We start from the raw sequence: 21481 nt of genomic DNA, 5'->3' as shown, positions 1-21481 counted from the left end.
TTGTAGTGGCGTCCACTTCTTACTAAATTATGTTCTTTTGGGGTAATTGAATCTACTTACACAAATACCGTATAATAAAATAAAACATTTTAAAAAGCGATTCAGCTTTTTATCACTTGTCACCAAGTGGTACTTTGCAGATATTGCTATAATTAAAAAATAGTGTAGGAGTATATGAAAACATAAAATTATAATTTCTGCGGAAAAAAAGATTTGTATGTCAAAAATATTTATTGAACTGTATTGCTCCCAGACCGTTTCCTATGTCATTGTTTTATGGTTGTCATCACTGTTTATCTTTATGATTTATCACTTGAACAAAAAAGCAAAAAGAAGTAAAAACATGCACATAATTATGGTTTGAATTCTCAAATGTGTGGTTTTTGAGTCATATTATTGCAGGACATTTATGTTGGACTTTTTCGTTGACCTTTTATTGTATTGCTTTCAGTGGCGTCCTGTACAAGCTGAAATGTGATACTGCAATTGTCATGTTTTCCATCAATCCATCCATTTTCTACCGCTTGTCACTTTCGGGGTCACGGGGGGTCAGGGAGCCAATCCCAGCTGCACTTGGGTGGAAAGCGGACAAGTCGCCACCTCATCGCAGGGCCAACACAGATAGACAACATTCACACACTAGGGCCAATTTAGTGTTGCCAATCAACCTATCTCCAAATTCACTACAGATAATCTGATCTATTTTGAGTTTTATTAGGTGGGTTAAGGTAACCAAACTATTAGAAACAGCAATAAGACAAACTGCATTGAATCCATTCTGTAACATAATTAATCCTTGTTTGCAAAAGCATTAAATACTTTTTAAATACAGTTTGCACAAACATGTCAGTACCTCTGGCATTGGCTAATCAATTTTACACTAACTGTCTGATCCACATACAATCTGCTGACATTTATATGAGCATGTGTGTGTGTGTGTGGCCTACAGTGTTGTCTGCATACTTTTTCCCATCTGACTGCATTTATCTCAGCCCACACTGGCGCCCTTTGTCACCCCACAATAGACATAAACTCCAAAAAAGAGCTAAATTGAATGGAATTATACGAAAAACGATGAGTCTGGGAACAAAACACAAGACAGAGAAACAATTTTTGACTTGCAAATGAGATTAACGAGCAAAGTCCCATCTGTGTCTTTGCCTCCCTGCCAAGCTAAAATTAGATGACGGACCCTCAAGGCAAAGCTAAAAAGCTGCGTCAGAAAAGACTCGAAGAAGAAGAAGAATGTATTTGAGGAGGAGCGAGAGAGTCAAAGACTTCACACACACATTAGTCACTTTATTAGGTACATTGAGGCAACCCGATAAGAGGAGAAACGTCTTAAAAACTGCCTTTGCAAAAATGTTAAGGCTGAGTGTTATGATGTAACCATTAATTAGTCTGGTTGTAGAAGTGTTTGTCATTTCTAATAATGGTTGGTCTGAACACCATTTCAATTAATAAATGGTCGAATTTACGAGAACTTGCGTTCATATGACTATAAACTTCGTCACTGTTTTACGAGAATCCTTACCCCAAAAATATTATGATAAAAAAGGTTCCCTTAATTGTATAAGGGGATAACAAGTAATATTACTATAATACATGTGCAATTAAAAGACATGATTGTATGGGAATAAAATCGTCATTTTACAAGAACATTTACAAAATAATGTTAATAATGTAAAGCAGAAATTATTTTGTGTGACTAAAGTTTTAATTCCATAATAATGAAATGAATTCATAATGATCAATTCAATCTTGTGATTCTAAGGGGGATATGTAAATTGGGAATAATTTAATTTATAAATGTATACACTTATATACTTATGTATATATATATATATATATATATATATATATATATATATATATATATGTATATATATGTATATGTATATATATATATATATATATATATATATATATATACATATATATATATTCACATAAATATATATAAATATACATTTGTGTGTATGCATATAGATGTGTGTGTGTGTGTGTGTGTGTGTTTGTATGTATATATATATATATATATATATATATATATATATATATATATATATTTGTGTATAAATATTGTGCAATCAGAATATATATATATATATATATATATATATATACATATATATATATATATATATATATATATATATATATATATATATATATATATATATATATATATATATATATGTATATATATATATATATATATGTATATATATATATATATGTATATATATATATATATATATATATATATATTCTGATTGCACAATATTTATACACAAAGGGACAAGCGGTAGAATATGGATGGATGGATGTTTCTTTTATTTTTTACTTAAATGTTTTTTATTCTTATTCGTACTATAATGTCTAAATGTGGCTTTTGTAGCAAAGTGATTTCCTTCAAAGGATCAATAATGTATCACTATATGATTTAATGAGAATGATATATTTATATTTTGAAGATAACATTTTAATTTTTAGAAGAATAAAGTCATAGTAGTACAGAAAAAGTCAGTATTTTGATTTGATTAAAAAAAAAAAAATTTTATGAGAAGAAAATATTTTTAAGACGACTGCATGCTTTAACCAAATAAATAAAAATAATGAGAATATGGTTGTAATACTATGAGACAAAATAAAAAAAATGTTTGTGACTGCTACTGAAATTATGGGATACTATGGTGTAGATTTCTTTTCTCTTGTTTGGCCCTCATTGTGTACCTAATGGAACAATGCTCATTATTATTTTTTTTACCAGAACCAGGAGATGATTAGCCTAACATTACATAAACACAGGAAGCAGGAGTAGAGCGCATGCAGCCGCCACATCTAAAAGACCCTCATTAAGCTGTTTTGTTGCTCATTAATCAAACTTGCTTACAGGGCAGCCTTCAAAACAAACATACTGTGCTTAGTTAGGAGGTTCATGTTCATGAGTGAGGCCGAGATCATTAAAAAGTCTTTATTGTGTGTGCTTGTCTGTGTCCTCCACAGTGAACAGAGCATCTGCCAGGCGCGGGCCTCCGTCATGGTTTACGACGACACCAGCAAGAAGTGGGTGCCCATCAAGCCGGGCCAGCAGGGGTTCAGCCGCATCAACATCTACCACAACACGGGCAACAACACCTTTAGAGTGGTCGGCGTCAAGCTGCAGGACCAGCAGGTTAAAGAACATCTAACATCATGCACTCAAGCGACACAAGGAAACACAGAACACAAATCGATATATTCTTTCACATATACACACAATGTGAAGTGTCTCCATTCACATACATATAATGCAAACATCTGTCTGTCCATTCACATACATGTAATTATCTCTCTGTCCATTCACATACACATCATGTAACCTATCTGTCCATTCACATACACATGTCGTAAAAATCTGTCACTCTACACACACACACACACACACACACACACACACACACACACACACACACACACACACACACATATGTGAACATTTGTTGGTAAATTCATACAGACATAAGAAAACATCCCTCTCTATCTTCACATATATGCATACACATTTCCTTTCACACACACACATTTACATTTGTATGTCTATTCACATAAATACATACTGTCAACATTTGTATATCCAATCATGTTTCCAACACACTGTCGAAATGTGCCCGTCCCTTCACATAAATACATAATGTATGGAAGTATTATTGTTGCAAAATTATTAGCAAGCGTGTATCTCAATCTGTGTGTGTGTAATCCAATTCACATGTCTGTGTACGAATGCGTGTAAAACGAGAGCCAATAGAAGGTTCCTCAGTGTTGGCGCTAGGAATTTTCAAAATGGGGTCCCCATCAAGTCATAAAAATGGGGTCCCACACTAAATTTTTGGGATCCCACTTTTTTGTAACCGTTTTGAAAACAAATGATAAATGTATGCATTATCCTGTTATATCTCACATTCTATATTGTGTTTTAGGAAGCGGTTATCATAAACGTTACTTAATTCATAAAAAAAAGAATACAAAAGAAAACACATTTTTATGCATATGTAAATTTATTTAGTTATAAACATTCATTCACTTTCTTCTTTCCTTCATGGATCTAAACTTTACGGCTGCTGGTAGTTTTTTCTATATTTGTATTTAATAAGTTGGTGGTGTATTTATTTCAGTATAAATGTCTATCTGTGTTGGCCCTGTGATGAGATGGCGACTTGTCCCTGGTGTACCCCGCCTTCCGCCCGAATGCAGCTGAGATAGGCTCAAGCACCCCCCACTACCCCAAAAGGGACAAGCGGTAGAAAATGGATGGATGGAATCTCTAGAGTCTACATCAACTTGTTTTTGTTTTTATGTTGTTGTTTGTTTTCTGCCCTTTTTGTCAAAGAAAACAGTTTTTTATGGCAAACACACAAAATATGCAAAATCTTGCACAACATTTTTTTTTCAAAGTGGAATATTTGATGTGAAGTAATCGGAGCCTTGGATAAGTCAATAATTCAAAATAACATTGATTTTGATTCAATATTATGTTTTGAGCAATGACAGTTTTAAAGAAATAAAACAGCTTTGCTTTATTAGTCAGCATAGCAACTTTTTATAAATTACATTTCACCTGTAAGCTTATTTTTTCCACTTTTGTTATGTTTTTGTTTATTTTAATAATATTTTTAGAATGTGCCATGGGCCTTTAAAACATTAGCTGCGGGCTGCAAATGGCCTCCGGGCCACACTTTTGACACACCTGCTTTAGATAATAAAAAATGAAATCTGATAAGTCTATCGATAAAAAGCAGAGCCTGGCATCTCTGCTTCAGTAAACAATGACGATGATGACGTCACTGTCAGCGATGCGAGCGGCACTTGCTAACTTGTCAGCCACTTCTCCAAGAAACTCCTTTTGAACACTCCTCGCACATTAACACGTCAAAAGGCACATGTTCGCCCCGTTTGTTGACCTGCAAAGTATGTTTTTGGGGTGGAGGAGTCAGGTCGGGTTCTGGTTAGCTTGAAGCTAACAGGTAGCCTGTCTCCATCCTCAAACAATGTCGATCCAGACTTGACTTTACACTCACCTTAGTGTTAAAGGCCTACTGAAACCCACTACTACCGACCACGCAGTCTGATAGTTTATGTATCAATGATGAAATCTTAACATTGCAACACATGCCAATACGACCGGGTTAGCTTACTAAAGTGCAATTTAAAATTTTGCGCCGAAATATCCTGCTGAAAACGTTTCGGTATGATAACGCCTGCGCGTGACGTCACGGATTGTAGAAAACATTTTGGGACAGCATGGTGGCCAGCTATTAAGTTGTCTGTTTTCATCGCAAAATTCCAAAGTATTCTGGACATCTGTGTTGGTGAATCTTTTGCAATTTGTTCAATGAACAATGGAGACAGCAAAGAAGAAAGCTGTAAGTGGGAAGCGGTGTATTGCGGCCGGCTGCAGCAACACAAACACAGCCAATGTTTCATTGTTTACATTCCCAAAATATGACAGTCAAGCTTTACCATTGGCCTGTGGGGAACTGGGACAACAGAGACTCTTACCAGGAGGACTTTGAGTTGGATACGCAGACGCGGTACCGTGAGTACGCAGCTGCGGCTTCCAAACATTTGATCGCTTGCCCGTACGTGCGTGCTGCTATGTGCATGTCACGTACGTAACTTTGGGGACTTTGTGGAAATATATGTGCTGTATGAACTTTGGGGAGGTGAACGGTACTTTGGGTTGTGGGATTGAGTGTGTTGTGCAGGTGTTTGAGTTGTATTGGCGGGTTGTATGGACGGTAGGGGGGAGGTGTTTGTTATGCGGGATTAATTTGTGGCATATTAAATACAAGCCTAGTTGTGTTGTGGCTAATTGAGTATATATATGTCTTGTGTTTATTTACTGTTTTAGTCATTCCCAGCTGAATATCAGGTCCCACCCGCCTCTCACAGCATCTTCCCTATCTGAATCGCTCCCACTGCCCTCTAGTCCTTTACTCTCACTTTCCTCATCCACGAATCTTTCATCCTCGCTCAAATTAATGGGGAAATCGTCGCTTTCTCGGTCCGAATCGCTCTCGCTGCTGGTGGCCATGATTGTAAACAATGTGCAGATGTGAGGAGCTCCACAACCTGTGACGTCACGCTACTCGTCTGCTACTTCCGGTACAGGCAAGGCTTTTTTATCAGCGACCAAAAGTTGCAAACTTTATCGTCGATGTTCTCTACTAAATCCTTTCAGAGAAAATATGGCAATATCGCGAAATGATCAAGAATGACACATAGAATGGACCTGCTATCCCCGTTTGAATAAGAAAATCACATTTCAGTAGGCCTTTAGTGTTTACCATGAAGCCTTTCTTTTGACAGCACCTTGTGGTAAAGTTGTCCGAGTGCAAACTGAGGCAGTATTTGTGATTGATAAACCTTTCAGTGAATCAAAATTTTAAAAATGGTACCGGAAAGTTCATTACTTTGAAGAAGACCGATAAAAACGCGGAGAATGCTGTGTCTGTAAAAATGCTTTCGAAAATGCGCGTCCTTTCTGATTTCAAAGCGTAAAAAGACACAAAAGGTGTGTTAATGCCAACAGTGGTTCCTGCTTCACACATATCAAAATACGCACACACACGTTTTGTTTTTTTACACCCACGCCAATCAAAATACAGACAGACATATATTTTTTCATACACAGACAAATCATACTACGGACAGATATCTTTAAACACACACGTGGATCTGATTACACACACACAGATTGATATACAGACACACACAGTACACACATGTGAATTGGATTACACGCGCACAGATTGAGATACACGTTTGCAAATAATTTTGCTACAGTAGTACTTCCATAACAATGTAAACATTTCCATGTCCAATCGCATTTACAACATACTGTTAACATGTGTATGTCCATTCACATTAAAACATGAATACATTGGTCACTCCATGCACCATCACTTATTCTCGCAGAATGTTAACATTTTTATGCACACTAGTATGTTCATTCACACTGACACATGATGTAGACAAATACAAACATCTGTCTGTCCATTCACATAAAGTGCCAGTGAAAAGCTTTCACACAGAATGTGAAAGTGTGTCTAAAATTTGACTGGCTTTATACACAGCACACACAATGTGTAAAAGTATGTCTGTCCATTCACATACAGACACACAGTAATTCATATGCTCGGATGTGCTGTCCTCTGTTCCAGGTGGTCATCAACTACTCCATCGTGAAGGGCCTCAAATACAACCAGGCCACGCCCACATTCCACCAATGGCGGGACGCCCGGCAGGTCTACGGCCTCAACTTTGCCAGCAAGGAGGAGGCAACCACCTTTTCCAACGCCATGCTCTTTGCCCTCAACGTGCTCAGCGCTCAGGATGGAGGTGGGTCCTTGTAACCATTATGTCTTGGGGCCATGTTGGTGCTTGTTATTGCATTATAAGAGCAGCAGTTTGTCTCCCCCTGCTGTCCTCTCCCTCCAGCCTCGTAATTAGTAGTCATTGAGAAGGTCTCTCTTGGATGTGTAGCGCATAGATAGTGCAGCTTTTCATCTGACCTAATAACACAAGAGGGACACAAACATAGCTGAGGATCTCATTCTATACTTTCAATGTGCTCCACCTGTTTCTATAAAGGCCAATACACAAATGTATGTTTCTCCAGTCACAAAGGCACAAAGTATAAATATCTCTCTGTTCAGTCACATACACATAATGTGGTATGTATCTCAATTAACATATGTACACACTCAATGCAAAAACCTGTCTGTCCTTTCATACAGACATACAGTACAGTATAATATCAACGTCTATCCACATACACACACTGTGAGTATCTGTCTTGGTACAGACTTGCAACAAAACATCCATCCCTACATTCATTTTGTCACATAAACATCATTTTGTCCTTTCGCACGCACGCACGCACGTGCGCGCGCACACACACACACACACACACACACACACACACACACACACACACACACACACACACACACACACACACACACACACACACCCACACACTTAATATAAACATTGGTCTGTTCATTCATATACAAACATACCCTTCCACACTTAACTATTGTATGTCCATTCACACACAAATATGTTACCATTAGTGTGTCATTTCACATTCACACAATATGTTAACAGCATAATGTCTATAGTCACACTACACACACTGTGAGTATCTGTCTGTCTGTTGGTACAGACATGCAACAAAACATCCATCTCTACATTCAGTTTGACACATAAACATAATTTTGTCCTTTCACACACACGCACGCACGCACGCACACACACACACACACATACACACACACACACACACACACACACACACACACACACACACACACACACACACACAAACACACGAACACACACACTCACTTAATATAAACATTGGTCTGTTCATTCATATACAAACATAGCCTTCCACACTTAACATTTGTATGTCCATTCACACACAAATATGTTAACATTAGTGTGTTATATCACATTCACACAAACGTTAACAGTGGAATGTCTAGTCACACTACTCCCCACTCGCCAATCAGAAGTGCTTCAAAGTAACAAAAATTAGGAGGAGAAGAATATGATTACAAAGCCAAATGTCCTGTTGTGGTAATATTTCAGCTTTAGATTGGATGGGCAATATACGGCCATTTACACAGACGAACAAGCAAGAATGCGGTGATCATGTGATGGCAACAAACAAAAATACAACCCGACTTTAATCGTTTTTCCGACTTGGAAATAAAAATCACTTTAAGATGTTCAATATTTATTTAAGTACAATTTTTGCTTACAGAAATGAGAGTCCATTTGCCTTATATGTCAGGCGTCATTCGCACATTTCAAAGCTTCAAATCTTCAGCGTCTTGGACGTGGTTGAACTGGGAGTTAGTCTGTGTGAGATAGTGCTCACAATGTTCATTGTTGAAATTGACTGGCCTGAGGTCTTACTGAAGGAGTCAATTTATGTCAGTATCATGTTGGTTTGTGACATTTACAATAAATCTGGCTAAGCAAAATGTCTTTGTGTGTGTGTGTGTGTGTGTGTGTGTGTGTGTGTGTGTGTGTGTGTGTGTGTGTGTGTGTGTGTGTGTGTGTGTGTGTGTGTGTGTGTGTGTGTGTGTGTGTGTGTGTGTGTGTGTGAGAGAGAGGAAGGGGCGGGGTGATGTTCATGTACCCATGTGTATGATGTGGCTCTTTGCGGGAACAGTAAAAATTGTGGCTATTGTTCTCTGACTGGTTGGCCACCCCTGCATTGCTGTGTCCATTGACATGTACACTTATTATTAACATTAGTGTATCCATTCCCATTCCAACAGGATGTTAACATTAGTATGTCCATTCACGTTCATACGCAATGTTAACATTAGTATGTCCATTCACGTTCATACATAATGTTAACATTTGTATGTCCATTCACACAAATATACCAACATTATTGTGTCCATTGACATTCACACTTAATGTTAACATTAGTATGTCCATTCACATTCCAACATGTAAACACCAGTTTCTCCATTCTTATTAATAAAGACCATGTCTGACCTAAACAGATACTATTCCCTCTAGTGGTTAGGAGTTCAAACTGTGAGCATTAAGGAGCACAACAGTACTGTGAGTGTGAATGTTGTCTGTCTATCTGTGTTGGCCCTGCGATGACGTGGCGACTTGTCCACGGTGTACCCCGCCTTCCGCCCGATTGTAGCTGAGATAGGCTCCAGCGCCCCCCGCGACCCCAAAGGGAATAAGCGGTAGAAAATGGATGGATGGGACAGTACTACACGATGAGTGTATTCCTATACTTATGAAAAAATGTGTCATGTAATATCAAGGATTATCCGTCGGTTGCGTTCCCATACATGTCGAACTATCTTGTGCTCCAGACGCCACAACCAAACAGATGGAAACTTGGAAAAGCATGGAGGTCTATAATTTATTTGTGTGTGGCTGGGTCAAGGAAATTGGTATCAAGACTCTACCGGATTAATATGCATCGTTTTTTCTCTGGTAAGGTTGCATTTCATGATTTAACTTTGCGTCTACAGCCATGTAGACGAGAAAGGCTAAATGGCGCCGAGTACCCATTGAGAACAGGGCCAGCTTGACCATCACGTGTTTTTAATGAGTGTACCGTAAGCCAGATTTTATGTCATTTAAAACCAAGGTACAGTATAGTGGAGTACTGTATAGCAGCGATTCTCAACTTTTGTCCACGCAATGCTCCATCTAGACCAGGGGTGCTCACACTTTTTCTGCAGGGGTGCTACTTTTCAATTGATCAAGTCGTGGGGATCTACCTCATTCATATATATAATTTATATTTACTTATTTATGAAATATATGTTTTTGTTAATAAGTTAAAGGTGTTTAATGATAATGCAAGCATGTTTAACACATAGAGTTAATATTGTTAATAAATTAAAGGTGTTTAATGATACTGCAATCATGTTTAACACATAGTTAATATTGTTAATAAATTAAAGGTGTTTAATGATAATACAAGAATGTTTAATACATATAGTTAATATTGTTAATAAATTAAAGGTGTTTAATGATAATACAAGTATGTTTAATACATATAGTTAATATTGTTAACAAGTTAAAGGTGTTTAAAGATAATGCAAGCATGTTTAATACATATAGTTAATATTGTTAACAAATTAAAGGTGTTTAATGATAATACAAGCATGTTTAATACATATAGTTAATATTATTAATAAGTTAAAGGTGTTTAAAGATAATACAAGCATGTTTAACACATATAGTTAATATTGTTAACAAGTTAAAGGTGTTTAATGATAATACAAGCATGTTTAACACATATAGTTAATATTGTTAATAAGTCAAAGGTGTTTAAAGATAATGCAAGCATGTTTAACACATATAGTTAATATTGTTAACAAGTTAAGGTGTTTAAAGATAATACAGGCATGTTTAACACATATAGTTAATATTGTTAATAAGTTAAGTGTTTAAAGATAATACAGGCATGTTTAACACATATAGATTCCTTTCGTTCATGAAGACAAGAATATAAGTTGGTGTATTACCTGATTCTGATGACTTGCATTGATAGGAATCAGACAGTGGTGCTAAAAACGTCTGCATTTTCGAATGGAGGAGAAAAAAGTCCTCCTTTATGTCCAATACCACATGAAAGTGGTTGGTTTTTGGCATCTTATTTGTCCAGCTTCCGTACTCCTTTGTATACACTTTACAAGAAATACATTGTCGGCAAACTCCGTAGCTTGCTAGCTTGTACACGCCAGCTTTCTGAGACTCGTTTTGTTAGCGCAACTGTGCAACTGTGCAGTCGGTCTTTGGAGTTTTGACGACAGGTACGGCGCCAGAGTCTGTTGAAATAAAGTGTTTCTCGCCTTCCAGTCGGTAATTTTAATGAGCTGGCAGCAGCCAGCGTCATCTCAGAAGACCCTCGGGTGCCGTGAATGTCAATCAAGTGACGAAAGTGACGTCATAGTGAAGATTTATGATCGCTCATTTTTAGGACTATTTTTTTAATGCCTGGCTGGTGATCGACTGACACACCCTCCGAGATCGACCGGTAGCTCGCGATCGACGTAATGAGCACCCCTGATCTAGACGTACACCAAAAAAAATCACTTGGTTAAAGTATAGTGTTTTATTTTCCTATATTTAAACACAGTGTTACTGTTCTAATTGTCTTTAATGTTACAGTGGCCAAAATATTAAATATACTAGTCTAGAAGTTTACGAAGTTTAAGAACCACTACTGTATAGTCTAGGTTCTTCGGCAAATAAGAGCATGTCAAAGTCAGGCATTGATCCAAGATTTCTACCTAATATATATATTTCTACCTAAATAAATTCACGTATGTGTCCATAATCATCTTGCGTAGGAGCAGCATAGTGCAGGAGGTCTTTGAAACCTGGAAAGACAGCTGGATTGTATATCCGGGAAAAATTTCCTCACCACTACGAATCGATACTGGGGCTGCATCACTACAGACGCCGCACCGATTCACCTGTGGATTTCACGACACACTCTTCCCTCACTCGTGAACAAGACTCCGAGGTACTTGAACTTCTCCACTTGGGGCAAGATCTCCTCCCCAACCCGGAGATGGCACTCCACCCTTTTCTGGGTGAGAACCATGGACTCAGATTTGGAGGCGCTGATTCTTATCCCAGTCGCTTAACACTCGGCTGCGAACCGATCCAGTATGAGTTGAAGATCCTGGCTAGATGAAGCCAGCAGAACCACATTGTCTGCAAAAAGTAGAGACTTTATCCTGCAGCCACCAAAACGGATCCCGTCAACGTCCTGACTGCGCCGAGAGATTCTGTCCATAAATGTTATGAACAGAATCAGTGACGAAGGGCAGCCTTGGCGGAGTCCAAACCTCACTGGAAACGGGTCCGACTAACTGCTGGAAATGCGGACTAAGCTCGGACACCGATCATACAGGGAGAGGACTGCCACAATTAGGCAGTCCAGGACCCCATAATCTCTGAGCACTCCACACAGGACTTCACGAGGGACACGGTCAAATGCCTTCTCCAAGTCCACAAAGCACATGTAGACTGGTTGGGCAAACTTCCATGCATCCTCAAGGATTCTGCTGAGAGTGTAGAGCTGGTCCACAGTTTCACGACCAGCAAGAAAACCACACTGTTCCTCCTGAATCCGGGGTTCGACTATTCGGCATAGCCTCCTCTCCAGTACCTCTTGATAGACCTTTCCAGGAAGGCTGAGCAGTGTGATCCCATGATAGTTGGAGCACACCCTCCAGTTTCCCTTCTTAAAGACAGGAACCACCACCCCGGTCTGCCAATCCAGAGACACTGCCACCGTTGTCCACGCAATGCTGCAGAGTATCGTCAACCAAAACGACCCCACAACATCCAGAGTCTTTAGGAACTCCAGGCGGATCTCATTCACCTCCGGGGCCCTGCCACCGAGGAACTTTTTAACTGCCTCTGCAATCAGCCCCGGAAATGGGAGAGCCCTCCACAGATCCCCCAGGCACTGCTTCTTCATAAGAAGACATGTAGGTGGGATTGCGGAGGTTTTCAAATTATTCCCTCCACCGATCTACAACATTCCGAGTCGAGGTCAGCAGCACATCGTCCTCACCATACACCTTGTTGACAGTGCACTGCTTCCCCCTCCTGAGGCGGCGAATGGTGGTCCAGAATTTATTTCGTTTTCCATGGCTTTCCTCAACTCCTCCCATGTCCGAGTTGTTGTTCTGTGCCCGCCAAAGCAGCAAGCCGCGTAGCCTGACGGTACCTGTCCGCTGCCTCTGGAGTCCCACAGCCCAAAAGGACCCGATGGGACTCCTTCTTCAGCTTGACGGCATCCCTCGCATCTGTGTTCTGGGATTACCGCCACAACAGGGACCAACGACCTTGCGGCACATCTCTGATCGGCTGCTTCGACAGAAGAGGCCCGGAACGTGGTCCACTTGGACTCAATGTCCAGTGCCTCATCTGTGACATGTTTGAAGTTTTTCCGGAGGTGGGAATTGAAACTCTCTCTGATGGGAGACGTTCCCAGCAGACCCTCACAATGTGTTTAGGTGTACCAGGGCTGACCGACATCTTCCCCCACCATCGGAGCCAACTCACCATCCGGTGGTGATCGACTGAAAACTCCGCCTTTCTTTTCATCCAAGTGTCCAAAACATGAGACCGCAAATCCGATGACACAACCACTAAATCAATCATCGAACTGCGGCCTAGGGTGTCCTGGTGCCAAGTGCACACATGTACACCCTTATGTTTGAACATGGTGAACGGTATGTATAATCTGTGACGAGCACAGAAGTTCAATAAGGGTTTAGGTCCGGACGACCGATTATTCCAATCCAGCTCTCCAGGTTTTATTGTCATGGGCAATGTGAGCGTTGAAGTCCCCCCACAGAACAAGGGAATCACCTGGGGGAGCACTTTCCAGTACTCCCTCTAGCAAATCCAAAAATGGTGGGTACTCTGAACTGCTGTTTGCTGCGTAAGCACAAACAACAATCAGGACCCGTCCCCCCACCTGAAGGCAGATGGAAGCTCCCCTCTCGTCTACTGGGTTGAACTCCAACATATAGGCTCTGAGCTTGCAACGCCAGAGTGGAAGAGAGTTCAGCCCCTCTGGAGTGGATTGGTTCCAGAGCCTTTGCTGTGCGTCAAAGTCAATGCGACTAAACCAGAACTTCTTCACTTCGCGCACCAGCTTAGGCTCCTTACCCCCAGTGAGGTGACGTTCCACATCCCAAGAGCTAGCTTCTGTAGCCGAGGATCTGACCGAGAAGGGCGGCTGTACATGCACATTTACACGTTATTAGTGGTTTTCCATTCACATAGACACATAATGTGGATGTTAGTATGCCCATTCATATTGACACATAATGCAAACCTTAGTCCCTCCATTCACATAAACACATGCACACAGTTACATGTTAACATAGGTTTGTCCATTCACATAAACCAATGTTGTTTATTGTCTTCTCTTTTCACGTTTTTTGTCTCCTCCTATTAACCCTTTTCGAAGGATTCCCCCCAGATCAGAAAAGATGTAATCCTCTGATGCTGGCTCAAAGTGTGAGCAGGCATAGGACATTTTGTGCATTGTTAGGGTCATATATTTTAATGGATAACTTTGGTCCATTCCGAAATGTACGACCTCTAGGTACGCCATCTGGTGGCTCACTTCCCTACTGCACCTCATGCAGAGTCACCACTGACTGTTTAAATGAACACAACCTTTTTGGAACATGATCCCAGTGCTCGATGCACTTCTGCTGCCTGAAGGTTTGCGTTACAGTGCCATGACAGATGATCCCGTATTTAGCCCGATGTAGGGGGAGGGGGGCAGGTGAAGCGATGGAGGAGGATTGAGGGCAGGTGGAGGCGAGCTATGGTAGTTAACAGGGAATGGTTCTGTCAGTGCCTCTGTGTCTGCTACAGCCGCTTCCTCTTCTTCAGCATGTCATGTAGGTGGACTACCTCACTACCTCGTCTGTCAATATATGCATGATGTTGACTTTTTAATACATTTCCTGGTTGTAGCATGCATGTTTCATGCAGGAGTGGACAGCTGGTGTGCGACTGATGTTATGATGCTATGTATTTGTTTGGGTAGACAATTCTTACTTCTGAACAGCTACTCACAAAAAAGAGAAAAGGTGTCAAAACATGCACCACTACTCATTTGCTGTGGCTATTATTTTTCTTAAAATGCACCACACTGCAGCGCTATTATTCAACCTCAAAGTTTGACTACATATGTCGGATTGACTTGAATTCACTGTCAGTGTTTTCGGGTTTTTTCAGTGCTTATTAGTGATTTTTAGGCTCAATTACACCTCATCTGTTTCCTCCTTTGCAGGTCCAGCTGTGCAGCGTCAAGTCCAAAATGGACCGACCTCGGAAGAGATGGAAGCCCAAAGAGCAAGGTAACGTCATTATAACAATAAATTGTTTAACAGTCATGCCTCGCAACCTCGTGCTTCTTATTATGCGGCTTCACTCTATCACAATTTTCTTAAATATATTTATTTAAAAAAAATCATATCACAGTTTCTTGATGTTTCACATCTGATTACAGCCAATCATATGTATATTTAAGTATTTTTTTTTAGATTTAATTAAGAATTTTTTACACATAAAAATGGCTAAATGAACTTTAAATAACAAATTTAAGCTAACATAGCACAGCAGATAATCATCGTCATTTAACAAGTTGCATGCAGTATTTTCACTGTTCGGTGGTTATCTTTAAAAACTGTGTGTGTGTGTGTGAGAGAGAGTCTATATTACTTTACAGTATGTTTATTTATGTGACTGTAAAGGTGACTGTGTGTGTGTTATTTCATGTCTAGAGCGGTATAAAAATGTTACAAAACATAATTTACAGTGACTATGGGTGAAAATGTGTTGTTTGGCTAACTCTGGCATATTGAGAGAAATGTGTATAATAATGTACTGTCCCTGTAACTAATAATTAAGTTTAAATTAACTAATTTAGATGAAGGTCATAAGCAGGGTTTTTTAAGCACTATGAAAATATTGGATTTGTAAAAAAGAATTCCCACATTGCAGAATTTCACTTATTACAGTTGGGTCTGAAACCAATTAAAGGGTCTGTTTGCAAAATGTACACAGATGACTGGAGGGCACCAACTTTCCAATGTATTTTACACAGTATATCCCGCCCTCTTAAGGCTTCTCCTATGTAATGACGTAACTATGTACGTGCGTAACACATTCACGCGCATTAGCTTAAGGTGTTGTTAGATAATAATAGCCATTTGAATAGTTAGCGTTAGCTGTCATTGAATGTATTTTCTATCATAACGTGTGCACGCTCTCCCTGCGCGTACGTGTTGACGAGAGTGGGTGTCTGACAGCCATAAACACCAATCACTTTATTCGGGTCTGTAAAAATGTTTTTTTAGATAAACTTTGGAATTGTGAATAATATAGACAATTGTCAAACAAATGTGTTCTGTTAAACCACTAATGGTAAAATAGGGGTTGTTGTTATATTTTTTGCCTTGTAACTGTGAGGAAGTTGCATACAGCCACTTTAAGAGCAATAAAAGAGGGATGACTGTACAAGGGTACCTTAATTTTCGTATACACCAGTTTTTACTGAACATTTTTGGACATTTTCACTCAAATCATTGTACGGCCAATAATTGCAGGTAACAAACTAGTCCGGTATTTCACGGAATGGAGTGCCCAAACAAAGAATCCCAAGCGTTGGTGACTTAGTCTCTGTATTTTTCTTAATGAGTATGACTACAAAATAATCCACTATGGGGCCAAATAACAATTGTGAGGACCAGCACTTTGGTAAAGTAGATGATAGTGTGCACCTGTCACTTAATAGTAATGACATTTAATATAATAACCATCATAAGGGTGGCTTTTGAATTCAAGAAACGACTTGTAGCAAAGTACCGAGATGGTGTCCGTGTGGCTCCTCTCATCGCCGCCTTCAGCAACAAGAGTTTTCTTTAAAGGTAAAAGTGATTGTCATGCATCATATATGTTTTTCATGTTATGCATGTAAAATATAATTATTCTTAATCAAATGTTTAAATTAAATATTTTGGATTTTTAAACAAAAAAATGTTTTTCTGGAAAGAAATAGCTTTGGTTTTCATGTGATTTGTTTTTCATCTGACCTTTTGGAAGGGAATACTAACAAAAACTGAGGTATTTGTCTGCTTCAAGAGACTAGCACAAAAATAAGAACACTGATAGTCACTCTCAATTTGTAGTTTTTCTACTCAGTGGGGGGAGCAACAAAAAAAGCTCCATGCTCTGAATGATGTGATGCAACCCTTTCCCAAATGAGTCTCACCTTTGAGCTTTAGCAGACAGCTCATTGGTTTCATGTTGGATTAAAGAAAAAGCAAATGTTGACTTAAAAAAAACACAAATCTCCTCGCGCACCCAAATAACAATTTAAAGTGGATATGTCATTAAAGTTAAGCTGTGTGGTGTTGCTGATCCTGATTGTTTATTCTTTGTTTCACATTTTTGATTGACTTGAATTTTTCTAACATGACAAAACAAAAAACAGACTTTTTGAACCAAATGTGTTTGTTGTTGTTCTATTTAGTGCAATTGTTGTCTTTTTACCACATTGAAACCTTGCATTGTAGCAAATATTATCAAAAAAAGCAGTGGGTGAACTCTGAGTGAACCCAAAGACGAGCAGTGGCCGGGATTATTAGACTGCTGTGTGTGTGTGTGTGAGTGTGAGTGTGAGTGTGAGTGTGAGTGTGAGCGTGTGCGTGTGCGTGTGCGTGTGCGTGTGTGCACGCGTTCATGCTTGCATGCGCGTGCGTGTCTGTGCAGTCAGCCATAACTTGACTTTTGTTTACATTGACATTATTCGCCCAATGACTCATTCGGTGACATTTTATATTACATTATGCATACTACATTCCTCAAGACATTTAGTTCTATTTTTTTACTGTCCCAAGACATTTTCAAATTTCAGTTTCAATTTGTTGAATAAAAAGTCTCAAAATAAAATTATCATGTTTGTCAGCGCAGAACTGTATGTTCGTTACTTCAACCACGGGGTCTCCCTACACTGCCGGGTAGGTGGTCTACAAAAAGGAATAACTTTCGAGGTCTCTAATTGAACAGTGGCATAAATAACTGTGGCTGTAGACAACCTCCTAATATAGTTTTCAATAACTCCACAAGATGGCAGCATTTTCCAGCAGCTTTATCTGCCTCTGCAATTTCAGTTGTACTACTCAGCTGTTGGAGTAAAGGCCATGTGTTACACGTGTACTGTGCTTTACTGCTGATTACAATCAACTCCATCCATCCATCCATCCATTTTCTACCGCTTAATCCCTTCGGGGTCGCGGGGGGCGCTGGAGCCTATCTCAGCTACAATCGGGCGGAAGGCGGGGTACACCCTGGACAAGTCGCCACCTCATCGCAGGGCCAACACAGATAGACAGACTACATTCACACACTAGGGCCAATTTAGTGTTGCCAATCAACCTATCCCCAGGTGCATGTTTTTGGAAGTGGGAGGAAGCCGGAGTACCCGGAGGGAACCCACGCAGTCACGGGGAGAACATGCAAACTCCACACAGAAAGATCCCGAGCCCGGGATTGAACCCAGGACTTCTCAGGACCTTCGTATTGTGAGGCAGACGCACTAACCCCTCTCCCACCGTGCTGCCCTACAATCAACTCATCAGTGATATTAATGATGACTGAGCAGTTTTCTCTATAAATGTTTTCTCTATAAATTTTCTACCGTCATTTGTCTCCTGGGTCGCTCTTTAGACACCATATTATTCTTCCCTCCCTGAATGTTGGAATATAGTTTGGCAGATATGTAAACAGTCCTTTAAATTAGAGATGAATAAACTTCCAACTTGAGGTTGTTTATTGATAGCCTCTATGATTAAGTTCATGTAAAACTAATCACAGAGAGTACATTAATATATATATATATATATATATATATATATATATATATATATATATATATATATATATATGAAGTGCACATACTTGTAGGATTCATGATAAAAATCAACAATGCTGTAAAAAGCAATGCAACCATACAGGATAAAGGTTGGCACTTATGCCGCTAGCTAAATGCTAACATACATTGACAGGCTAATGAAAATTAGTACTGCAGCAGTTTAACAAGAGAGATTTTAACGTAGCAAAATTGACATAAAATAGAAAATGCATTTCTACTTACAAACATATTGATGCTAACTTTGTACAACGAGACCAGTCTGCTCCTCGGTGCTGAGTGATAACTAACTACAGAAGCCTGTTGCATTGACCTCAAACTCAGATTCTAAAACAAACAACATTGTTAATGTTACTTGGAACATGATTGTCAGGAGAGGGCAGTACTTATCTCACCTGGAACGATAATTGTTACATTCCTGCAAAGCTAAATCCAAAAATATTTTTTGTTTTTTTATTTTGTGGCCATCCAAATTTACTCATGGCAGGCTGCCACAAATGCATTTATGTAAGGGAAACACTGTAATAAATGGCCATGTGTCATTTCCTTTCCACTCTCTCATGCACTCCAAATAATTATTGGCCCTTTTGGAGTCCAGAATTGGAATTAGCAGTTTTACATATCTTGGTGTTAACGTTTATATTTCACTTTTAGGATTGTCACGAGACCAGAGTTTCATTAGTCGGCAACATTTTGCATCTAAAGAGCCATTTGGGCCAGTTTCCACCAAATCAAAACCCACTTGGAGCCACAAAACCTATTTGATCACCATAATGAAATTAATGCTACATATACGGTTCCCTTTAACGTATTGTCACATAATTTTCCTGTCTTGTTCCCCCCCGTATTTTGCATGTTCTTTTTTTACTGGTTTCTTTTGTAGTTTTTCCCTAAGTTTTCCTTGTAGGTAAAGACCAACACCTGTCGCCACCTGACAATTAGTCAAGATCCAATTTTGCTGGATTTCTGTTGGATGAACTGTTATGTTGTCACCGGTTTTGAGGGTTCCAGGTTCGATTACCGCTTCAGGACATTGCAGTCACTGCTGTTATGTTCTTGAGCAAGACATATTACCCACCTGCTCCTAGTGCCACCCACACTGGTGTAAATGTAGCTTAAAGTTGTAGATAATGGGTTTCACAATGTAAAGCGCTTTGAGTCTCTAGAGAAAAAAACCGCTGTATAAATATGATTCACTTCACCTCACATTTTTGCTGTTTTCTTGTTTGTTTTATTTCTCAAAAAATAATCGCTAAATCATTCAACAACAGATTCGAAAAATTCATGAATAAAAGTGGAAAACTCCCAGAGAACCAATATGGATACAGAGCAAACATTTTACCATCGACAGCAATAATCAAAATAACAGAGGAAATCAGCAGTGCAATAGATGGTAAACAGTTTGCAGCTGCAGTGTTTATGGATCTAACAAAAGCATTTGACACAATTAACCATTATATCTTAATCAACAAATTAGTACGGAATGGAATCAGAGGAAGCTATTTAAACAACAGGAAGCAATACGTGTAGATATGAGAAAAATATGTCAACAGTGCTACAGATATCTTGCAGCGTACCCCAGGGATTAATATTGGGACCAAAATGGTTTAATCTATATATAAATGACATTTGTAAAGTTACAAAGGACTTAAAGTTTGTATTATTTGCAGACAACACGATGGTGTTTGGTTCAGGAGAGAACACACAGGAGCTAATACAAATAATAACAGAATAAATTAATAAATTAAACAGATGGTTTGACAAAAACAGACTATCTTTGAATCTCAGTAAAACGAGCGAGGGCGAGCCTGAAGCACCAACCATATGTGACAAGCTTCCACGAATAAATATTTTGGAAACACTGAATTTTGAAGAGAGCAGGCATTTTTCTTCGGTGCTAACTCAGTTCTCACGCGCCAAGCCAAGGGAAAAGTGTTCTGCAGTATTCGGTACACTGACTATACTGGAAAAAGCAGGTATCGATGTATTTTTTGTGTGTGTTGATATCGACTTGTTATCGAAATACTGATACTTTTGACAACCCTATTCACTTTTAAAAACTGTTCATCTTGTTTTGGTTGGTTTTCAGTAAAAACTTACATGTGTGACATTACAGATATTGACATAGTGTACTAATACATTGGGTCATTAAAATGCAGATTCAGTCAACTAGAACAGGGGTCTGCAACCTTAACTATCAGAAGAGATATGTTGCTGCCCTGTCCACTAAAGAAAAATAGTATAGAGCCGCAAAATGTAACAGCTTATAAACATTAAAAGTTTTCATCTTTTTTGTTTCACAGGAAAGCAAGCCGTACGTCTCCTTTTCATTTTCTCTTTTCTTTTTTGGTAAGGATTCATAGTTGGCTTACCCAAGGGGGTTTCACACTCGAGAAGCTGAACTGAAGGCAAAGGCTTTCTGTCTTTTTTTACTTGCCTTCCTAACGCCTCAGGACT

The 21481-nt window shown here is 39.2% G+C and overlaps 1 protein-coding gene across 5 annotated transcripts in view; it reads left to right on the top strand.

Moving 5' to 3' along the window:
- Positions 1–21481, top strand: part of evlb (Enah/Vasp-like b) — a 93619-nt gene that overhangs the window by 60556 nt on the left and 11582 nt on the right. For all 5 annotated transcript variants that reach the window (XM_061929547.1, XM_061929546.2, XM_061929548.2 and 2 more), the window contains 3 exons: positions 3010–3178; positions 7206–7383; positions 15383–15449. In XM_061929547.1, the coding sequence (XP_061785531.1) occupies positions 3044–3178; positions 7206–7383; positions 15383–15449 (380 nt within the window). In that variant the 5' untranslated portion in view covers positions 3010–3043. The remainder of the gene's footprint in view (positions 1–3009; positions 3179–7205; positions 7384–15382; positions 15450–21481) is intronic.

This window comes from Nerophis lumbriciformis, linkage group LG34 (assembly GCF_033978685.3).
Source record: "Nerophis lumbriciformis linkage group LG34, RoL_Nlum_v2.1, whole genome shotgun sequence".
Lineage (NCBI taxonomy): Eukaryota > Metazoa > Chordata > Actinopteri > Syngnathiformes > Syngnathidae > Nerophis > Nerophis lumbriciformis.
The sequence above is the reverse complement of the archived record's forward strand: the minus strand, read 5'-3'. Positions and strand labels throughout refer to the sequence as shown.